General features: G+C 47.7%; 1 protein-coding gene across 19 annotated transcripts in view; it reads left to right on the top strand.

The window, feature by feature from the left end:
* KIF1B (kinesin family member 1B) overlaps nucleotides 1–13,387 on the top strand; it is a 95,515-nt gene extending 82,128 nt beyond the window's left edge. For 7 of the 19 annotated variants that reach the window (XM_073657262.1, XM_073657272.1, XM_073657263.1 and 4 more), the window contains 22 exons: nucleotides 1,224–1,342; nucleotides 1,539–1,624; nucleotides 2,646–2,775; nucleotides 2,857–3,019; nucleotides 3,175–3,265; nucleotides 3,349–3,464; nucleotides 3,545–3,600; nucleotides 4,147–4,255; nucleotides 4,335–4,401; nucleotides 5,776–5,860; nucleotides 5,943–6,045; nucleotides 7,451–7,565; nucleotides 7,666–7,799; nucleotides 8,044–8,105; nucleotides 8,422–8,567; nucleotides 9,111–9,350; nucleotides 9,465–9,536; nucleotides 9,749–9,870; nucleotides 9,952–10,101; nucleotides 10,195–10,387; nucleotides 10,987–11,105; nucleotides 11,220–13,385. In XM_073657262.1, the coding sequence (XP_073513363.1) occupies nucleotides 1,224–1,342; nucleotides 1,539–1,624; nucleotides 2,646–2,775; nucleotides 2,857–3,019; nucleotides 3,175–3,265; nucleotides 3,349–3,464; nucleotides 3,545–3,600; nucleotides 4,147–4,255; nucleotides 4,335–4,401; nucleotides 5,776–5,860; nucleotides 5,943–6,045; nucleotides 7,451–7,565; nucleotides 7,666–7,799; nucleotides 8,044–8,105; nucleotides 8,422–8,567; nucleotides 9,111–9,350; nucleotides 9,465–9,536; nucleotides 9,749–9,870; nucleotides 9,952–10,101; nucleotides 10,195–10,387; nucleotides 10,987–11,105; nucleotides 11,220–11,259 (2,518 nt within the window). In that variant the 3' untranslated portion in view covers nucleotides 11,260–13,385. Of the gene's footprint in view, nucleotides 1–1,223; nucleotides 1,343–1,538; nucleotides 1,625–2,645; nucleotides 2,776–2,856; nucleotides 3,020–3,174; nucleotides 3,266–3,348; nucleotides 3,465–3,544; nucleotides 3,601–4,146; nucleotides 4,256–4,334; nucleotides 4,402–5,775; nucleotides 5,861–5,942; nucleotides 6,046–6,316; nucleotides 6,344–7,450; nucleotides 7,566–7,665; nucleotides 7,800–8,043; nucleotides 8,106–8,421; nucleotides 8,568–9,110; nucleotides 9,351–9,464; nucleotides 9,537–9,748; nucleotides 9,871–9,951; nucleotides 10,102–10,194; nucleotides 10,388–10,986; nucleotides 11,106–11,219 lie in introns of all 19 variants that reach the window. The other 12 variants (XM_073657257.1, XM_073657267.1, XM_073657271.1 and 9 more) reach the window with 5 other exon arrangements.
* Nucleotides 13,388–14,227: the final 840 nt, after the last annotated feature.

Below are 14,227 nucleotides of genomic sequence, written 5' to 3'. Positions count from 1 at the left end.
CTACTATACTTTGTTTTAATGACTTAAAATATGAGATCTCTGCTTGCTGCCAATGAATTCAAACCCTCGCTGACCCAAACCTATTTCTCGTCGTGGGTTTAAAGCAATATAACCAGTCTAAAAAAAAAGTCCTCTGAAAGCTGAAGCAGTCATTTTTGGTTTCGACCAACTTTGTATAAGTCAATAGCACAAATGAATATAAGAAACTTTAGTAAAATATCTGCTTCTTTCTCCATTTATGAGACACTTCTTTTCCTCCCCTGATCTCCTTGTTTACTCTGAAAAACTGCTAAAATGAGACTTGGTGAAAATAAGACATCCTGCTATCTCACTGAGGGATCATGTTACGGCTTCATATTGAAGTCTATGAAGAGAGAGAAGCATAGACCAATCAAAACCTGTTTGGCTGCTTTCTAGTAAGTGTTTATCTGACCCCAGAGCTGGATTCATAGCCACACTGCTCAGTACTGCTGAGTAATGTCCTCCATGCTACTGCTGCTTCTTTCACAGAGACTGGTGAAAAATACTGATTATAATCTCACAATAGCCAGAAATATCAGCATCTCCACCGCAGCGGCTGCACAAATAGTGAACATTGCAATTCACTGCCAGTAAGCAGAGATCTTGAAAATAATTGGAGCACGGTATATTGGCAATCTCACCATCATACAAGGCTGAGAATTTATCGGGTTGATTGTATGGCAGGAGATGTCATCCTCTCTTCTCACACGGCCCGTATTCAAGGCCAGTTCCCCGGGTGAATCCATCACTGCCGATTTCTGCCACCTCTGGACTCCCCTCCTTCCTAGAGACATTTGAGGTCCGGAACACAATAGCTCTATTTTATTTTAATACTTCATGATTCCTTTGCAGCTACTTCCTTTACTTTGCAGTGTGGTTATAACACGGCTGATTAATCCTTTTTTATGCTTTCGGTTCTGATTATGTTTGTAACCTGTGTTCATTTTCATTTTGGTTTCTTTCCGTTGCGTTCCCTTTAACCCCTCGCCGGTTGAGTTAGATGAGCGTGGATCCATGGTGTATGACGTAGTGTCTAGTTTCGGCCTCCATCGTCTGGTGCTGTCTATCACATCTGTCGCTCATCATTTCTGGGTGGATGCAGACGACGTGTTCTCGGATCCTGACAGAGAGAAGTGACCTGTGAATAGGCGGCAACGCAGCGCAGTCATGTAACGCAGCGCCCTCCGTGGTTTCTCTTCCAGAGCGTTTGTCTATCTCAGTAATCTGCTATTCCCCGTCCCCCTGGTCCATCGGGTGGCCATAGTGAGCGAGAAGGGGGATGTACGTGGGTTCCTGCGTGTTGCCGTGCAAGCAATTGCTGGTAAGTAGCAATAGTCGGATTGCTTCTATATCGTACTGACTATCATCCGGCAGGGACAGGTCATGGGGGCAGCACATCCCAGCTCGGCGTGATTGACAGGTCCAGACCTATCAGTAGAGCCGAACCACGGGCAGCATGAGTCTCCTGTGAGGGTCCTATGTTTTAAACCTTTCATATTAATGTTTTTTTTTATCAGGTGATGAAGAAGCTCCAGATTATGGATCCGGCATTCGACAGTCGGGAACTGCCAAGATCTCATTTGACAATGATTACTTTAATAAGGTAAGTTATCAAGAGAAAGGTCACACGTGGGGTATAGCGCCCACCACTGAGGGTCTTGTGCCGAGGCGGAGGACAACGTGGATTTTCATGCTTCATTAGTAGATATCATTTAACGACACTTAATTTCTATGTGTTCTTAAAGGGGTTGCCCAGGACTATTATATATATATATATATATATATATATATTTGCTATTAGAGGCAACTATCTGCCTGTTCTACCCGCTGCCGACTCAGAGTTGTCACAGACCGCTACTGCCAGCGACAAAGCGGCTTCTGCTGACGTCATGTCAACAGAGCAGCTCTTCTTCTTCCGGGCTGCTCTGTCGACAGGGTGTGACTATCGACATCATACTGATTGACAGCTGACTCCCCGCAATAAGGCAGCAGGGAGCTGGCTGTCAATCAACATGATGTCGTCAGTCACACCCCATCAACAGAGCGAAAGAGAAGTCGCTGCTCTTTCGATGTGACGTTGGCAGAAGCCACTGAATCGGCCTGTGACCGCTCTGCCGGCAGAGATCGGCGCCGGGCACAACAGGCAGGTAGCTAGCAACTTACTGCCTATTAGTGCTTCGTCCCATAGTAAATGAAAATAAGCTCTTTAATAAAATCACATGATGTCTTCCATAGGGATTATTATGCCGTGTTTACACGTGCGTCTGCACCAATCGGCTACATGCAATCTAATCGGCGGTCATTTATGAACCTATTTAGACCGGCCGACTGCACGTCTGTGCACAAAGCATGATCGCTAACACGGCCGTTCTTTCCTTCCACATAGGATATCATTGTTCTCTGCAGCACATCGTCTTGTTTACACAGGAAGATGTGCTGCCGAGAACAATGATTTTGGAGCCGGCTTTAAAATGACTGCAGAAGACGAGTGAGCGTTTTTCTCATTCTTTGGGAGATTTCTGACCTGTTTAGAGCCTGATTACTTACTCTGTCAGTCCGGGCTCACAGACTCCCTGTAAGTGAACTGTAGATAACTACTTTTTGACATTTCTTCTCTGTCGCAGAATGATGTATTCCCCGCCGTCCTCACTCGCTCTGGGTTGTCTCTGGAAGAACTGCGCATTGTAGAAGGACAGGGTCAAAATTCAGAGCTGAACACTCCTATGGAGGAAGTCAACCGGCTGGCTGAGATGGGTAATGGACCTAGGGGCACTGAACCAGAGTCCTGCCACCTCCTGCTCGGCCCTTTTCTTATAACCTCTTATAACCCCACAGACATGAAATCCGGCAGTCTTCTGGATGGGAAGATGATGATTGAAGGGTTTTCTGAAGATATAGGAGAACACCTGAAGATCGGCAGCGTCTTCACTTTCCGGGTCACCGTGCTACAAGCGAGTGGCATCCCCCAAGAATACGCCGACATCTTCTGCCAGTTCAAGTGAGTTGCCATTCAATCACTGCTGTAATAAATGTGGCGTCCATTGCGTCTACGACCATGAAAGTGGCCTGCGCCACAGTAACATCCCCCTCTGTACGTGTGATCATCTGCTTCTGGTGGTTCAGTATCGGGCGCTGATTCCGAGTGTCTTGCAGCTTTTTACATCGGCACGACGAGGCCTTTTCTACAGAACCTCTTAAAAACAACGGTCGTGGGAACCCGCTGGGCTTCTACCATGTACAGAATGTAAGTGGCCGGCGACCAAGACTTCGACTCGCTATACTGGAGGCTATGGAATAACGAATCCACATTTATTTATTTCTTCACAGATCGCAGTCGAGGTTACCAAATCCTTCATAGAATATATCAAATCCAACCCTATTGTGTTTGAAGTGTTTGGACATTATCAGCAGCACCCGCTCCACTCCCAGGGCCAGGACCTCAGGTGGGGCAGTGTGCGTGTATGCACCTATGTGTCTAGCACTTGTCTCATGGATGGGTCATAACGAATTCCTTTCCTTACAGCCCAATTCAGACTTCCCGTCGTCATTTTCCCCCTCCGATGCCCCTCTCTAAACCTGGTGAGTAATTACCATATAGGATGATGCAGTAACCTTACACACCATAAATTCTCTTACTTTGCCCCGCACTGATGATTGCTGCTCTGCATGCTTTATGCTTTTCATACGTTTAACCTCTCATTTTTTCATTCATTTTTCTCGCTGCATGATGACTATATTTTTCTTTTTTTGGTTTTTACCCCCTGGCCTTGCATTTCCCTTTGCTTTTTCTCCTCCTTTGCATCATTGAATTGTCCCTGGTAGCGGGCGAGAGGAAGATAAATTTGGTCAGGTACCTAATGTCCAGCTATGTCAGTGTGCCAGTGCTGGACACACTATCTGAGCACGCTCATGCACTCTCTGCGACGCTCCAAGACAGGGCCGAGCAGCTGCCGTCATTTCTCTCCCTGCCAATACCCACCTGCCTGCCGGAGAGGGCTCCCAAGAGAGATGGTTAGTAGTGGAGGTCTCGGTGATGTGGCCGTGCAGTGCCCACCTCCTGTAGGTTTTCTTTCTCCTACGTTGGTCCCAGTGCCTTTTTTCTCATTCTCTGCATTTACATTACAGTTCCAGCCACCAAACTAAATCCTCTAAGCAAACCGAGCCTTGGACAGAGCGTCAGCAAATACGACCTGTTGGTTTGGTTCGAGATCAGTGAATTGGAGCCTACAGGAGAGTAAGTGAGAGGATGAGGATGCAAATTGTACCCATCGTCCATATTCAGGGGGTGACCGCCATGTGCTGCTTTTCTCCAGGTACATCCCGGCTGTTGTGGATCACTCCGGAGGTCTGTCCTGCCAGGGAACCTTCCTGCTCCACCAGGTATGTCACATCGAGAGAGAATGGGCTCAGTGTAGATTTACTATGTGTACCGGGGAAGCTCCTGGCACAAATCGTAAACCGGCCCCCGTTCACCATAAGGAGGCCAAGAGTCTGTTCTTTTGCCCTCCTTCTCGCCGGTATATGTCTGGATTTTTTTTTCCTTATTTTTTGACCATTTGATTCCATATAGAGAAACATAGACTGTTATTATTTTCACAAGTTCTTTACATTCTTTAATGCAAAATAGCCAACTGGATTTTAGCATGTGAAAAAAAAATAAAAAAATTAGCCTGGTTTAAGATGGTATACATGCAGCACATAAACGTATGTTCACAATGGCCATAAATCAGGCAAAACCAGCAAGAAACAAAATGAGCATTAACCCTGCTGTAACTAAATAAGTAAAGAGCAGAAGTGCATTTAAACAACATAGGGTTCTTAGTAACACTGTTTTTGATCAAAAATAGCATAAAAGCCATCACACAATGGCACGGTGACCCTATTCAGGATGGTCCTACACTGAATATTCAGGGTCACCGTGCCATTGTGTGATGGCTTTTATGCTATTTTTGATCAAAAACAGTGTTACTAAAAACCTTATGTCGTTTAAATGCACTTCTGCTCTTTACTTATTTAGTTACAGCAGGGTTTATGTTCATTTTGTTTCTTGTATGTTTTGTCTGTATTTTAGCATCTGTTGTTCAGCTGCAAGACTCCGATGTCCCCACAGTAGAGATGAGCAAAAAGATTTGCAGGACCCCTATCCAACGCCTAGATCTGTAGTCCGTGGCCACCGGGCCATATACCTGCGAATCTCCTCCTTGCTGCTGGCAACTCCACCAGTGATTACTAAGCCCGGCGTAGCATCATCATTGCAGCGTGACGCAAACATGTCGGTGCGCCCTGGACCTACTAATCAGAAGATCCCCTGGGGATGCCTGCAGGGAGGAGGACGTACTTAGGGCTCTGGTCCAGTGGTCACAACCGACATGGTTGCTGGAGCATGGGCCTGTGAGCCTCCTCCTAGCTGCTGCCATCCTCGTTGCCTCTGCTGATTAGTAAGCCCAGTGTGATGCACACGTTGGTGCCCTCCGGGCCTACTAATCAGAAGATCCCCTGTGCATGCCTGCAGGGAGGAGGACGTACTCAGGGCTCTGGCCCAGTGTTGTGCTGGAGGAGGATCCTGAAATTTTTTTTGCTCAACTGTACCCCACAGTTCAAGAGCACCGGACTGAAGGTGGCCATTCACATGTGATAGGAGTAGGCCAGTGGTCTTGCAGCTGTGGATTGTCTGCAGAATAATCATCATATTTTAGACATAGCAGATGCTGATGTCTCACAAGCTTATCATGACGAAGATATTTATTGTGACAGGGGATCCAGCGCAGAATCACGGTGACTATAATACACGAGAAAGGGAATGAGCTGCACTGGAAGGACGTGCGGGAGCTGGTAGTCGGTACGTATCATGGCCGCTGTCACCTGTTAGGATGTAGCTCTTGGGTCACCACTAACCTGCTGTCACCTGTGCGTCCGTCTAGGGAGAGTACGTAACAATGCAGAAGTGGATGAAGCGGCGGCTGACGCGGTTCTTTCCCTCAACATAATCTCCGCCAAATACCTCAAAAATCACAGCAGCAGCAGGTAATGTCTGATAGCAGCAGGTAATGTCTGATAGCAGCAGGTAATGTCCGATACCAGGGCCCATTAACCTGTTCATATCCAGTGGAGCGGCTTACGCATATATGGCTTTGCTGTCATTCTCCATCTTCTGTTATATTTTGCGTTCCTCTTCATTTTTTTATTTTATCCTCTCTGCTGATCCCTTGTCTCTCTTCTCCCGGGTTCCCCCCTCGGTTTTGTGCCCCTCACGGTCTCTGTCACTAATGGCAGCTTCTTCTTCTGTGTCTTTCAGGCTGTTTCTTGATAAGGATATGCCTAGGTATTTTCTGTTTTGCTTTTCCCTTTCCCGCACATAAAGATTCTCAGGCCTCGCACAGAATACTTTATGTCCCCCACCCCGTTCACCCTCCAGCTTTACTTCCCCCGCTCCCTGCCTAGCGCTTTTCTACTATCTAGACTATTATACCTTGTAGATTTCAAGCTGAGGTTTCATGGGACACTACTGTGATTTCTTACAGATTCGGACTGCAGAGAGTCAAAAAGAAAACTTTTTTGCAAAGTTTCTCTTGCATTTTACAGGGTCTTCTGTCTGCAATAGATCTCTGCAACTTGTATTAAAGCTCTGCCCATCTTTATTGATGAATCTCGTCTGATAATGCTTGTAAAAACAAGCACTTTTGCCATTAACTGCTTATTAAAATTTGCAGCTGTTCTTGAGATGTTAACACTTTTTTTCTTTTGTCTGAAGCTTGTTTCCTAGGAGACCGACCACCACTGCTGTCAGTCTTGTAAGCTGTGCTCTGAGGCTGGCCGGGATTAGGAGGGATCAGCGAGCTCCAGTGATTCTGACCAGCTTCACAGCAAGCACTTACATGCTTAAAAGAAAAGAGCTTGTAAACACTGTGTACATTATAGCAGCAGTGGTTGGTCTCCGAGGCAACGAGCTGTCAACAAAAGAAATGTGTATATCTCAAGAACAAATTAAAATTTTAATAAGCAGTAAACTGCAAAAGTGCTAGTCTTTACAAGCGCACTCAGACTATACCCATTTATAAAGATGGGAAACAACCCTTTAAATATTAATTGGACCTGGGTTTCATGAGTGTCTCCAACTTTGTTTCTCTTTGTATCTTTGACTCTATCCATCCCAGGTTTATGGGTCCATAGAAATGCAATGAATAGCTATGATCAAATGTACTTCCGTTCTTTTCCACCCAAGTATCCAATTGTGAAACAGCACCCCTAGTGGTCAGTCATCCAAAAGTCTTATAGATAAGGAATGAGAAGACCCCACATTTCCTAGCAGTACCCCATCCTGTGTAGAGCCCAGTACATCGCTCTGGTTGTGTCCTTGTGTTTTTTGTTGGGTCTGGGATGCGCCGTCAATGCGGATAACTCACATCATCCATTCCCCGCGGCTCTGCAGGACGTTTTATCGCTTCGAGGCGGTCTGGGACAGTTCCCTGCATAACTCTTTACTCCTGAACCGCGTCACCCCCTACGGAGAGAAGATTTACATGACGCTGTCGGCCTATTTGGAGGTATTTATTGTCAGATCTGCTTCTCTGTATTTTACGGCCGCACAGTTTAGACGCTGTATAAACTGCAATATAATGTAACTTTGGGTTCTGTTCCTCGCAGCTCGACCATTGCATCCAGCCGGCCGTCATTACCAAGGACGTATGCATGGTGTTTTATTCTCGTGATGCCAAGATCTCCCCTCCGCGTTCCCTGCGCAGTCTCTTTGGCAGCGGCTACTCCAAGTCCCCTGACTGGTAAACACTTACATTTATTTGTACTGGGATTATTGAGGTTTTTCCCTTAATAGGATAATTGGACCTCTTGTGTGGGTGATATGTGGGAATATTGGTGCACACTGCAGGGACTGATGGGGCAACTTATAAAACGTTTGCAAAAAGTTTGTAGAAAGTTTGTAAAAAGTTTGTATAGACTATGAGCAGTACTGGGGGACAGCAGCTGTTACTCCGTACATATGATTATCATGTCTTTCTTTTGCAGTAATAAAGTAACTGGAATCTATGAGCTCAGTTTGTGCAAAATGGCGGACACAGGGAGTCCAGGTAAGAGTCCGTCCGTGCCAGAATTGTGCACATGTCGCTTGTCTGACATCCGCCCACAATGGAAGCAAAGGGACTCTGTAAAATATTCCGTTATTTCTCATGACATTTTCTCCGGGTTATTCCAATCTCGATAGGTGATGATATGAGAATATAATATGTCGCTGAGACTCCCACTGCTCCTGAGAATGGAAGGGCTGCAGAAATCCTTCATATGTGCCATCACTTAAAAGAATATTCCTTTAACCAATATTTATTTTTTTTGAGGCGTTCTCCTTTATTTGTTTTTCATTCTTTTATTTTTTATTTTACCGTTTAGGAATGCAAAGAAGAAGAAGAAAGATCCTGGACACCTCAGTGGCGTACGTCCGAGGGGAGGAGAACCTGGCCGGCTGGCGACCCCGTGGGGACAGCCTGATACTGGAGCATCAGTGGGAGCTGGAGAAGATGGAACAGTTACATGAGGTACCACAATCCGATTATTCGCTCAACACCGTGAACTGAGCGGCCCTTGTATCTGTGGATTGTACTCGTCTATAGAACGAGAAAGAATAGACGGATGGGATTCTGCTCTCCAGTCCTATTGCTTTCCACAGCGTTGAGTGGCGTTGGAGGAGTCTGGCAGACACTTATCTCTTTCCATAGAGATAAGTATCTGTTCAGCCTAAAAATCATTCATCCACATTAATCATTGCTACATCATCCATGATCGAAGAGGTAGAAAGGCACATCGATCCCCAAATTGTGCCCAATATAATACCATCTAATCCAGCTGTATCTTCAAGGAGATCATATTCCTTCAGGGACTTAGCTTTGTGGTGAAGACTCTTTGGCACGTTGGATTGTGTTACTGGCAAAAAGTTTAGGTTTCTAAACATGTTCAGAATCATCTTGTGTTACACGCCTTAATAAGAAAGTTTAAGAACAACACAAATGACCCCAAGGGTTAAATAAGAGAGATATTATCAAGAATCGTCCTATAACGAATCCCCCTGACTGTTCTTCCAGGTGGAGAAGACTCGACATTTCCTCCTGCTCAGAGAGAAGCTCGGCGATAGTATCCCAAAATCCCTGAGTGACTCCATATCCCCCAGTCTGAGCAGTGGGACGCTCAGCACCTCCACCAGCATCTCCTCCCAGATATCCACCACCACCTTCGAAAGTGCCATCACCCCGAGCGAGAGCAGCGGATACGACTCCACCGACGTCGAGAGCCTGGTGGATCGTGAAAAGGAGCTGGCAACTAAGGTAGTCGAGATCCTGCACATTGACCGTCGCCTCCATTTTCTCTCTTATTCTTGGCTTTGTGTTAACGATTTCTGAAAGCAACAAAGGCCAATATCTTTATTGCTTTTCTTGCAGTGCTTGCGACTCCTCACTCATACGTATAACCGGGAGCTGACCCAAGTATGCAACAGCATCAGTGATTGTAAGGTGAGGTGCACATTGTGACCTCCAGAGGTGCTGCGTCTGCTTTTCCGAACTTTAAAGGGGTTATTATCTTGATAAATTGGTAAAAATGTAAATAAAATCCTTTAAATAGACACTACTCATACTTTTCTGACCCTAAATAACTCACTTTATTTTAATAAAGACTTGGATTTGCTTTTTAATATAAATTTAACTATAACTTTTCTCTTTTCAAGCTGTCCGATATTTCCCCCATCGGTCGTGACCCGTCCGTCTCCAGCTTTAGCAGCGCCACCCTCACCCCATCTTCTACCTGTCCATCGCTAGCGGACTCCAGATGCAGCTCCGTAGATCAGAAGTGAGTGATAAGCCGACACATAGATGTACCTGTACATACGTGCTGCCCCCACATGAGCTTCATCCGTGCTGTTTCTTACAGGACCCCCGAAGCCAATTCCCGCGCTTCCAGCCCTTGCACGGAGTTTGAACAGTTCCATATCATTCCCCCAGTAGAAAGCTCGTACCTGGCCCGCGCCGGCAAGAACGAGTTCCTGAACCTGGTACCCGACATCGAAGAGCTGAGACCCGGGTATCGGAGACCGATAAGCGGAAAAATACACATGTCCTTGTCAGGAGATCATTCCTCGGATTGTTGTATGAACCCCATTTCCTTTGTCTCCAGGTCGGTGGTCTCTAAAAAGGGGTATTTAAACTTCAAGGAGCCTCAGTCTCATTCTTGGGCCAAGCAGTACGTGGTCGTCCGGCGTCCATATGTCTTCATCTACAACAGTGACAAGGATCCGGTGGAGCGGTGTCTTATTAACCTGTCTACAGCGCAAGTGGAGTACAGCGAGGACCAACAGGCCATGGTGAAGGTCCGATCCGAGACCGACGTATTGAATACAATTCCACATGTATTTCTAGGATATTCTCATTATTTCTTAAACAGGCCTGAGTGCTTTGGTGCAGAAGTTTGATGGTTCCAACTAACTTTTTTTTAATATGCTACCAGTGTATATATATATATATATATATATATATATATATATATATTCTTGTTACTATTTTTGTAGAAATCTATTTTTCTTTCCTGTCGCCAGGTGAGAGGCGATTCTCACAGTTCCCGTTCAGTGGCCTGAGGTTACTGTTGTGGCCGGTGGACCGAGTGGTGCGAGTCGATTTGCACCAACTTTAGTATTTATTTGTACTTCGATTGGTCCTGAACAGGTTAATTCCGCAGCTGTGGATCGCTGCCATGTTGCTTTCCTTTTTTTTGCTGGTTGCATGGCACGAGTCAAGCTTTGTCATGTCTGACAGTCTAGTTGCTAAGGATATACTGCCTAACAGCCAAGGAAGTTATTAAGACGTCTGATACCAAGTTCTGCACCCCAAGGCAGAATTGCTATTACTTGTTACTACTACAACCACCATCATTTTTCACAGATTTTGTCTAACTTTCTCCTGTATTGTTTAGAGTCCCAACATATTTGCCGTCTGCACCAAACACCGCGGGATCCTGCTACAGGCTATTAATGACAAGGACATGAACGACTGGCTGTACGCCTTTAACCCCTTGCTAGCTGGTACAATACGGTGAGTACGGATGTAGGATAACGCCGCCTCTCTGGTGATGGGATGTGATTTAGGAAATAATAGTTTCCCATTCTATCCACGTGCTGACGATGTGGTTTATTTTGATATCTGCAGATCGAAACTCGCAAGACGTCGTTCCCTGCCCAAGTTCTGAGCAGCTTGTCGCCTTCTAGCGTGAAGAGTTAACCCCCTCTCCCCATTTTGTGATTCTTGACGTTTTTTCTTGTCTGTAAAACTGTGGCTTTTCCCCGGCTCCTCTTCCGTCTGTGCCGAAAAAAACGAACCCAACTTGTCGCATGTGGCCGACCACAGAAGAAAGGACAGAGAGAGAAACGGACTCCCGATCGCCCTCTTTTCTTCTGAACGCGCGTCCGGACCCCCGCCCCCCCCCCCCCACACTCCTTTCTTTCCCCGGCGGTCTCTAGTGTCTGTAGCGTAACTCGTCTGTTGGAAAATGCATCATTTAGCATTTTTCTCCTCCTCACATTATTTTTTAATATTTCTCAGCTGTGGGAAACCTCCCGCTCTCCCCAAGATGTTACTCATCCTCCTGTATCTCTCGTCGTGCTGCTAACCACTCCTGGGGAGGGCAGGAGGTCCCACGTCGACGACTTTCTCTGTCTCTTCTCCTCCAGCTGTGGCATCGCCAATGCTGGAGGCTGCACTGTGACCATTCCTGCGCTGGGGCTATAATAGTGGGCTGGGAGTGGCAAGTTTCAGATTCTTTCCCCCCCTCTCACTCCGACCCCCTAAGGAAAATGATTTTCCTTATCGGAAAGTTCTGAAACTTTTGAAAACTTTATTAATGTTGCTAGGCTTCTATGTGTCCATGGCACTGTCGTCCTCATGCCCTGCAGAGCTGCGCGGACAGGTACCCGGTGCCCTTTAATGTACGGATTACCGACTTTAATGCACAACAGAATTTGGGGAGGTTTTTTTTTTGTTTTTATGATGTTTAGAAATTGTAAGATTCGAAAAATGCTGCTTTTATTTAGTTATCTGTAACTAGGAGGTGACAAGGAAGGAAAAGAGCAGGAAATCGAACCCTTTTCTTCAGTGGGGGCATCTGATAACCTATTTTATACCATCTGGTGTCTCAGGACAAAAAATGCGCTCGCCTGAAAAGCTGCTTGTGCGTCATGCAAAACGCACCCCAGCCAATCCGGTAACTCGTCATAAACCAGGATTGGGGTGGGGGAGGGGTACAATGTACATTTGGTTTTTACTACCACATCTCTGAAGGTTTTTCAGGAGACACTTGGTGCCCCCCAAAGAGCTTCACTTGTCAGCTGGAAGGTCTGATGATGAGAGTTATGCTACATTAACCCTTTCTCTCCTGTTGGGGTTCCTGCAGAGATTTGCAGACTTGCTCTACAACAAATGGGCTATACTCTTGATATAAACTTATATTTCTACATATTATATATAAATATATAATTCTATTGGTTTAGAGGAAACAAAATGTCTCGCGGTCTTTGCTTCGAGTGATCCCAGAGCGATAATGAACGAGATTAGACCTTTATTTATATGGCGCTAATATATCCCGCAGCGCCGTACAGATATGATCATCGGTCCCCCTCGCCACCAAGGCTCACAGTCTAATATCCAAACTAACCCAATAGTATGTTGTAGGGGGGCAGGAAGAAAGCGGAGACCCTGGAGGTCTCCCATAAGGATACAGGGAGGACATCCAAAATCCTTTGTCAAATTCAGCACCAGGAACTCAAGACAATAGTATCGACCCCTGAGCCATCGATGCTCCATAGGTTGGCACCCCACATCTTGCCAGTCACGGCCTCATGGCCGCCTCCACTGTATGCAGGTAATATATAATATATCCTATGTATAAAGGTCCAGCACAAAACGACCACCCATCTGTAATAGGACATTCAGTGAGCACAGGCTGCCGTTGTTCTCGGCAGCACATTCTGTTTACACAAGACAATGCGCTGCCGAGAACGATAATCTTTTGTGCAGGAAAAAAGATCATTTCACTCAACAAACAAGCACATGGGGTGATAGTCAGCCTGTTTAGACTGCAGGATCATCGTGAGTGCACCTTAAGGATTCTTAAAGGGAGAGATTCATTTGATAACTGTACAACAAGCGAATTTCTGATGGAAGCCCCCGTCACGTCCAGAGTCAGCCAGCTCTGTGACTTTCTGTATAGATCATGCCATGGGCCAGCAAACCCAGTGAGCATGCTCCAGATAAGGCGGGCCCAAAGCAGAAAGTCCCTTGTTTGTAAAGCTAAATGATCAACGTAAGCGCGTCTCCTGCCTCCCCCCCCCCCCGAGCGCCTCCTGCCTCCCCCCTCTCAGCGCCTCCTGCCTCCCCCCTCTCAGCGCCTCCTGCCTCCCCCCTCTCAGCGCCTCCTGCCTCCCCCCTCTCAGCACCTCCTGCCTCCCCCCTCTCAGCGCCTCCTGCCTCCCCCCTGAGCCTCCTGCCTCCCCCCTCTCAGTGCCTCCTGCCTCCCCCCCAGGGCCTCCTGCCTCCCCCCCCCAGGGCCTCCTGCCTCCCCCCTCTCAGCGCCTCCTGCCTCCCCCCTCTCAGCGCCTCCTGCCTCCCCCCTCTCAGCGCCTCCTGCCTCCCCCCTGGGCCTCCTGCCTCCCCCCTCTCAGTGCCTCATCCCCCCCCCCTCTCAGTGCTTCACCTCTCCCCCCAGGGCCTCCTGCCTCCCCCCTCTCAGCGCCTCCTGCCTCCCCCCTCAGCGCCTCCTGCCTCCCCCCTCTCAGCGTCTCCTGCCTCCCCCCTCTCAGCGTCTCCTGCCTCCCCCCTCTCAGCGTCTCCTGCCTCCCCCCTCTCAGCGCCTCCTGCCTCCCCCCTCTCAGCGCCTCCTGCCTCCCCCCTCTCAGCGCCTCCTGCCTCCCCCCTCTCAGCGCCTCCTGCCTCCCCCATCTCAGCGCCTCCTGCCTCCCCCCTCTCAGCGCCTCCTGCCTCCCCCCTCTCAGCGCCTCCTGCCTCCCCCCTCTCAGCGCCTCCTGCCTCCCCCCTCTCAGCGCCTCCTGCCTCCCCCCTCTCAGCGCCTCCTGCCTCCCCCCTCTCAGCGCCTCCTGCCTCCCCCCTCTCAGCGCCTCCTGCCTCCCCCCTCTCAGCGCCTCCTGCCTCCCCCCTCTCAGCGT

This window comes from Phyllobates terribilis, unplaced genomic scaffold, assembly GCF_046119375.1.
Source record: "Phyllobates terribilis strain yellow unplaced genomic scaffold, ASM4611937v1 Scaffold_12__6_contigs__length_324123572, whole genome shotgun sequence".
NCBI classification, from domain to species: Eukaryota; Metazoa; Chordata; class Amphibia; order Anura; family Dendrobatidae; genus Phyllobates; species Phyllobates terribilis.
This window is presented reverse-complemented; position numbering and strand designations above follow the sequence as displayed.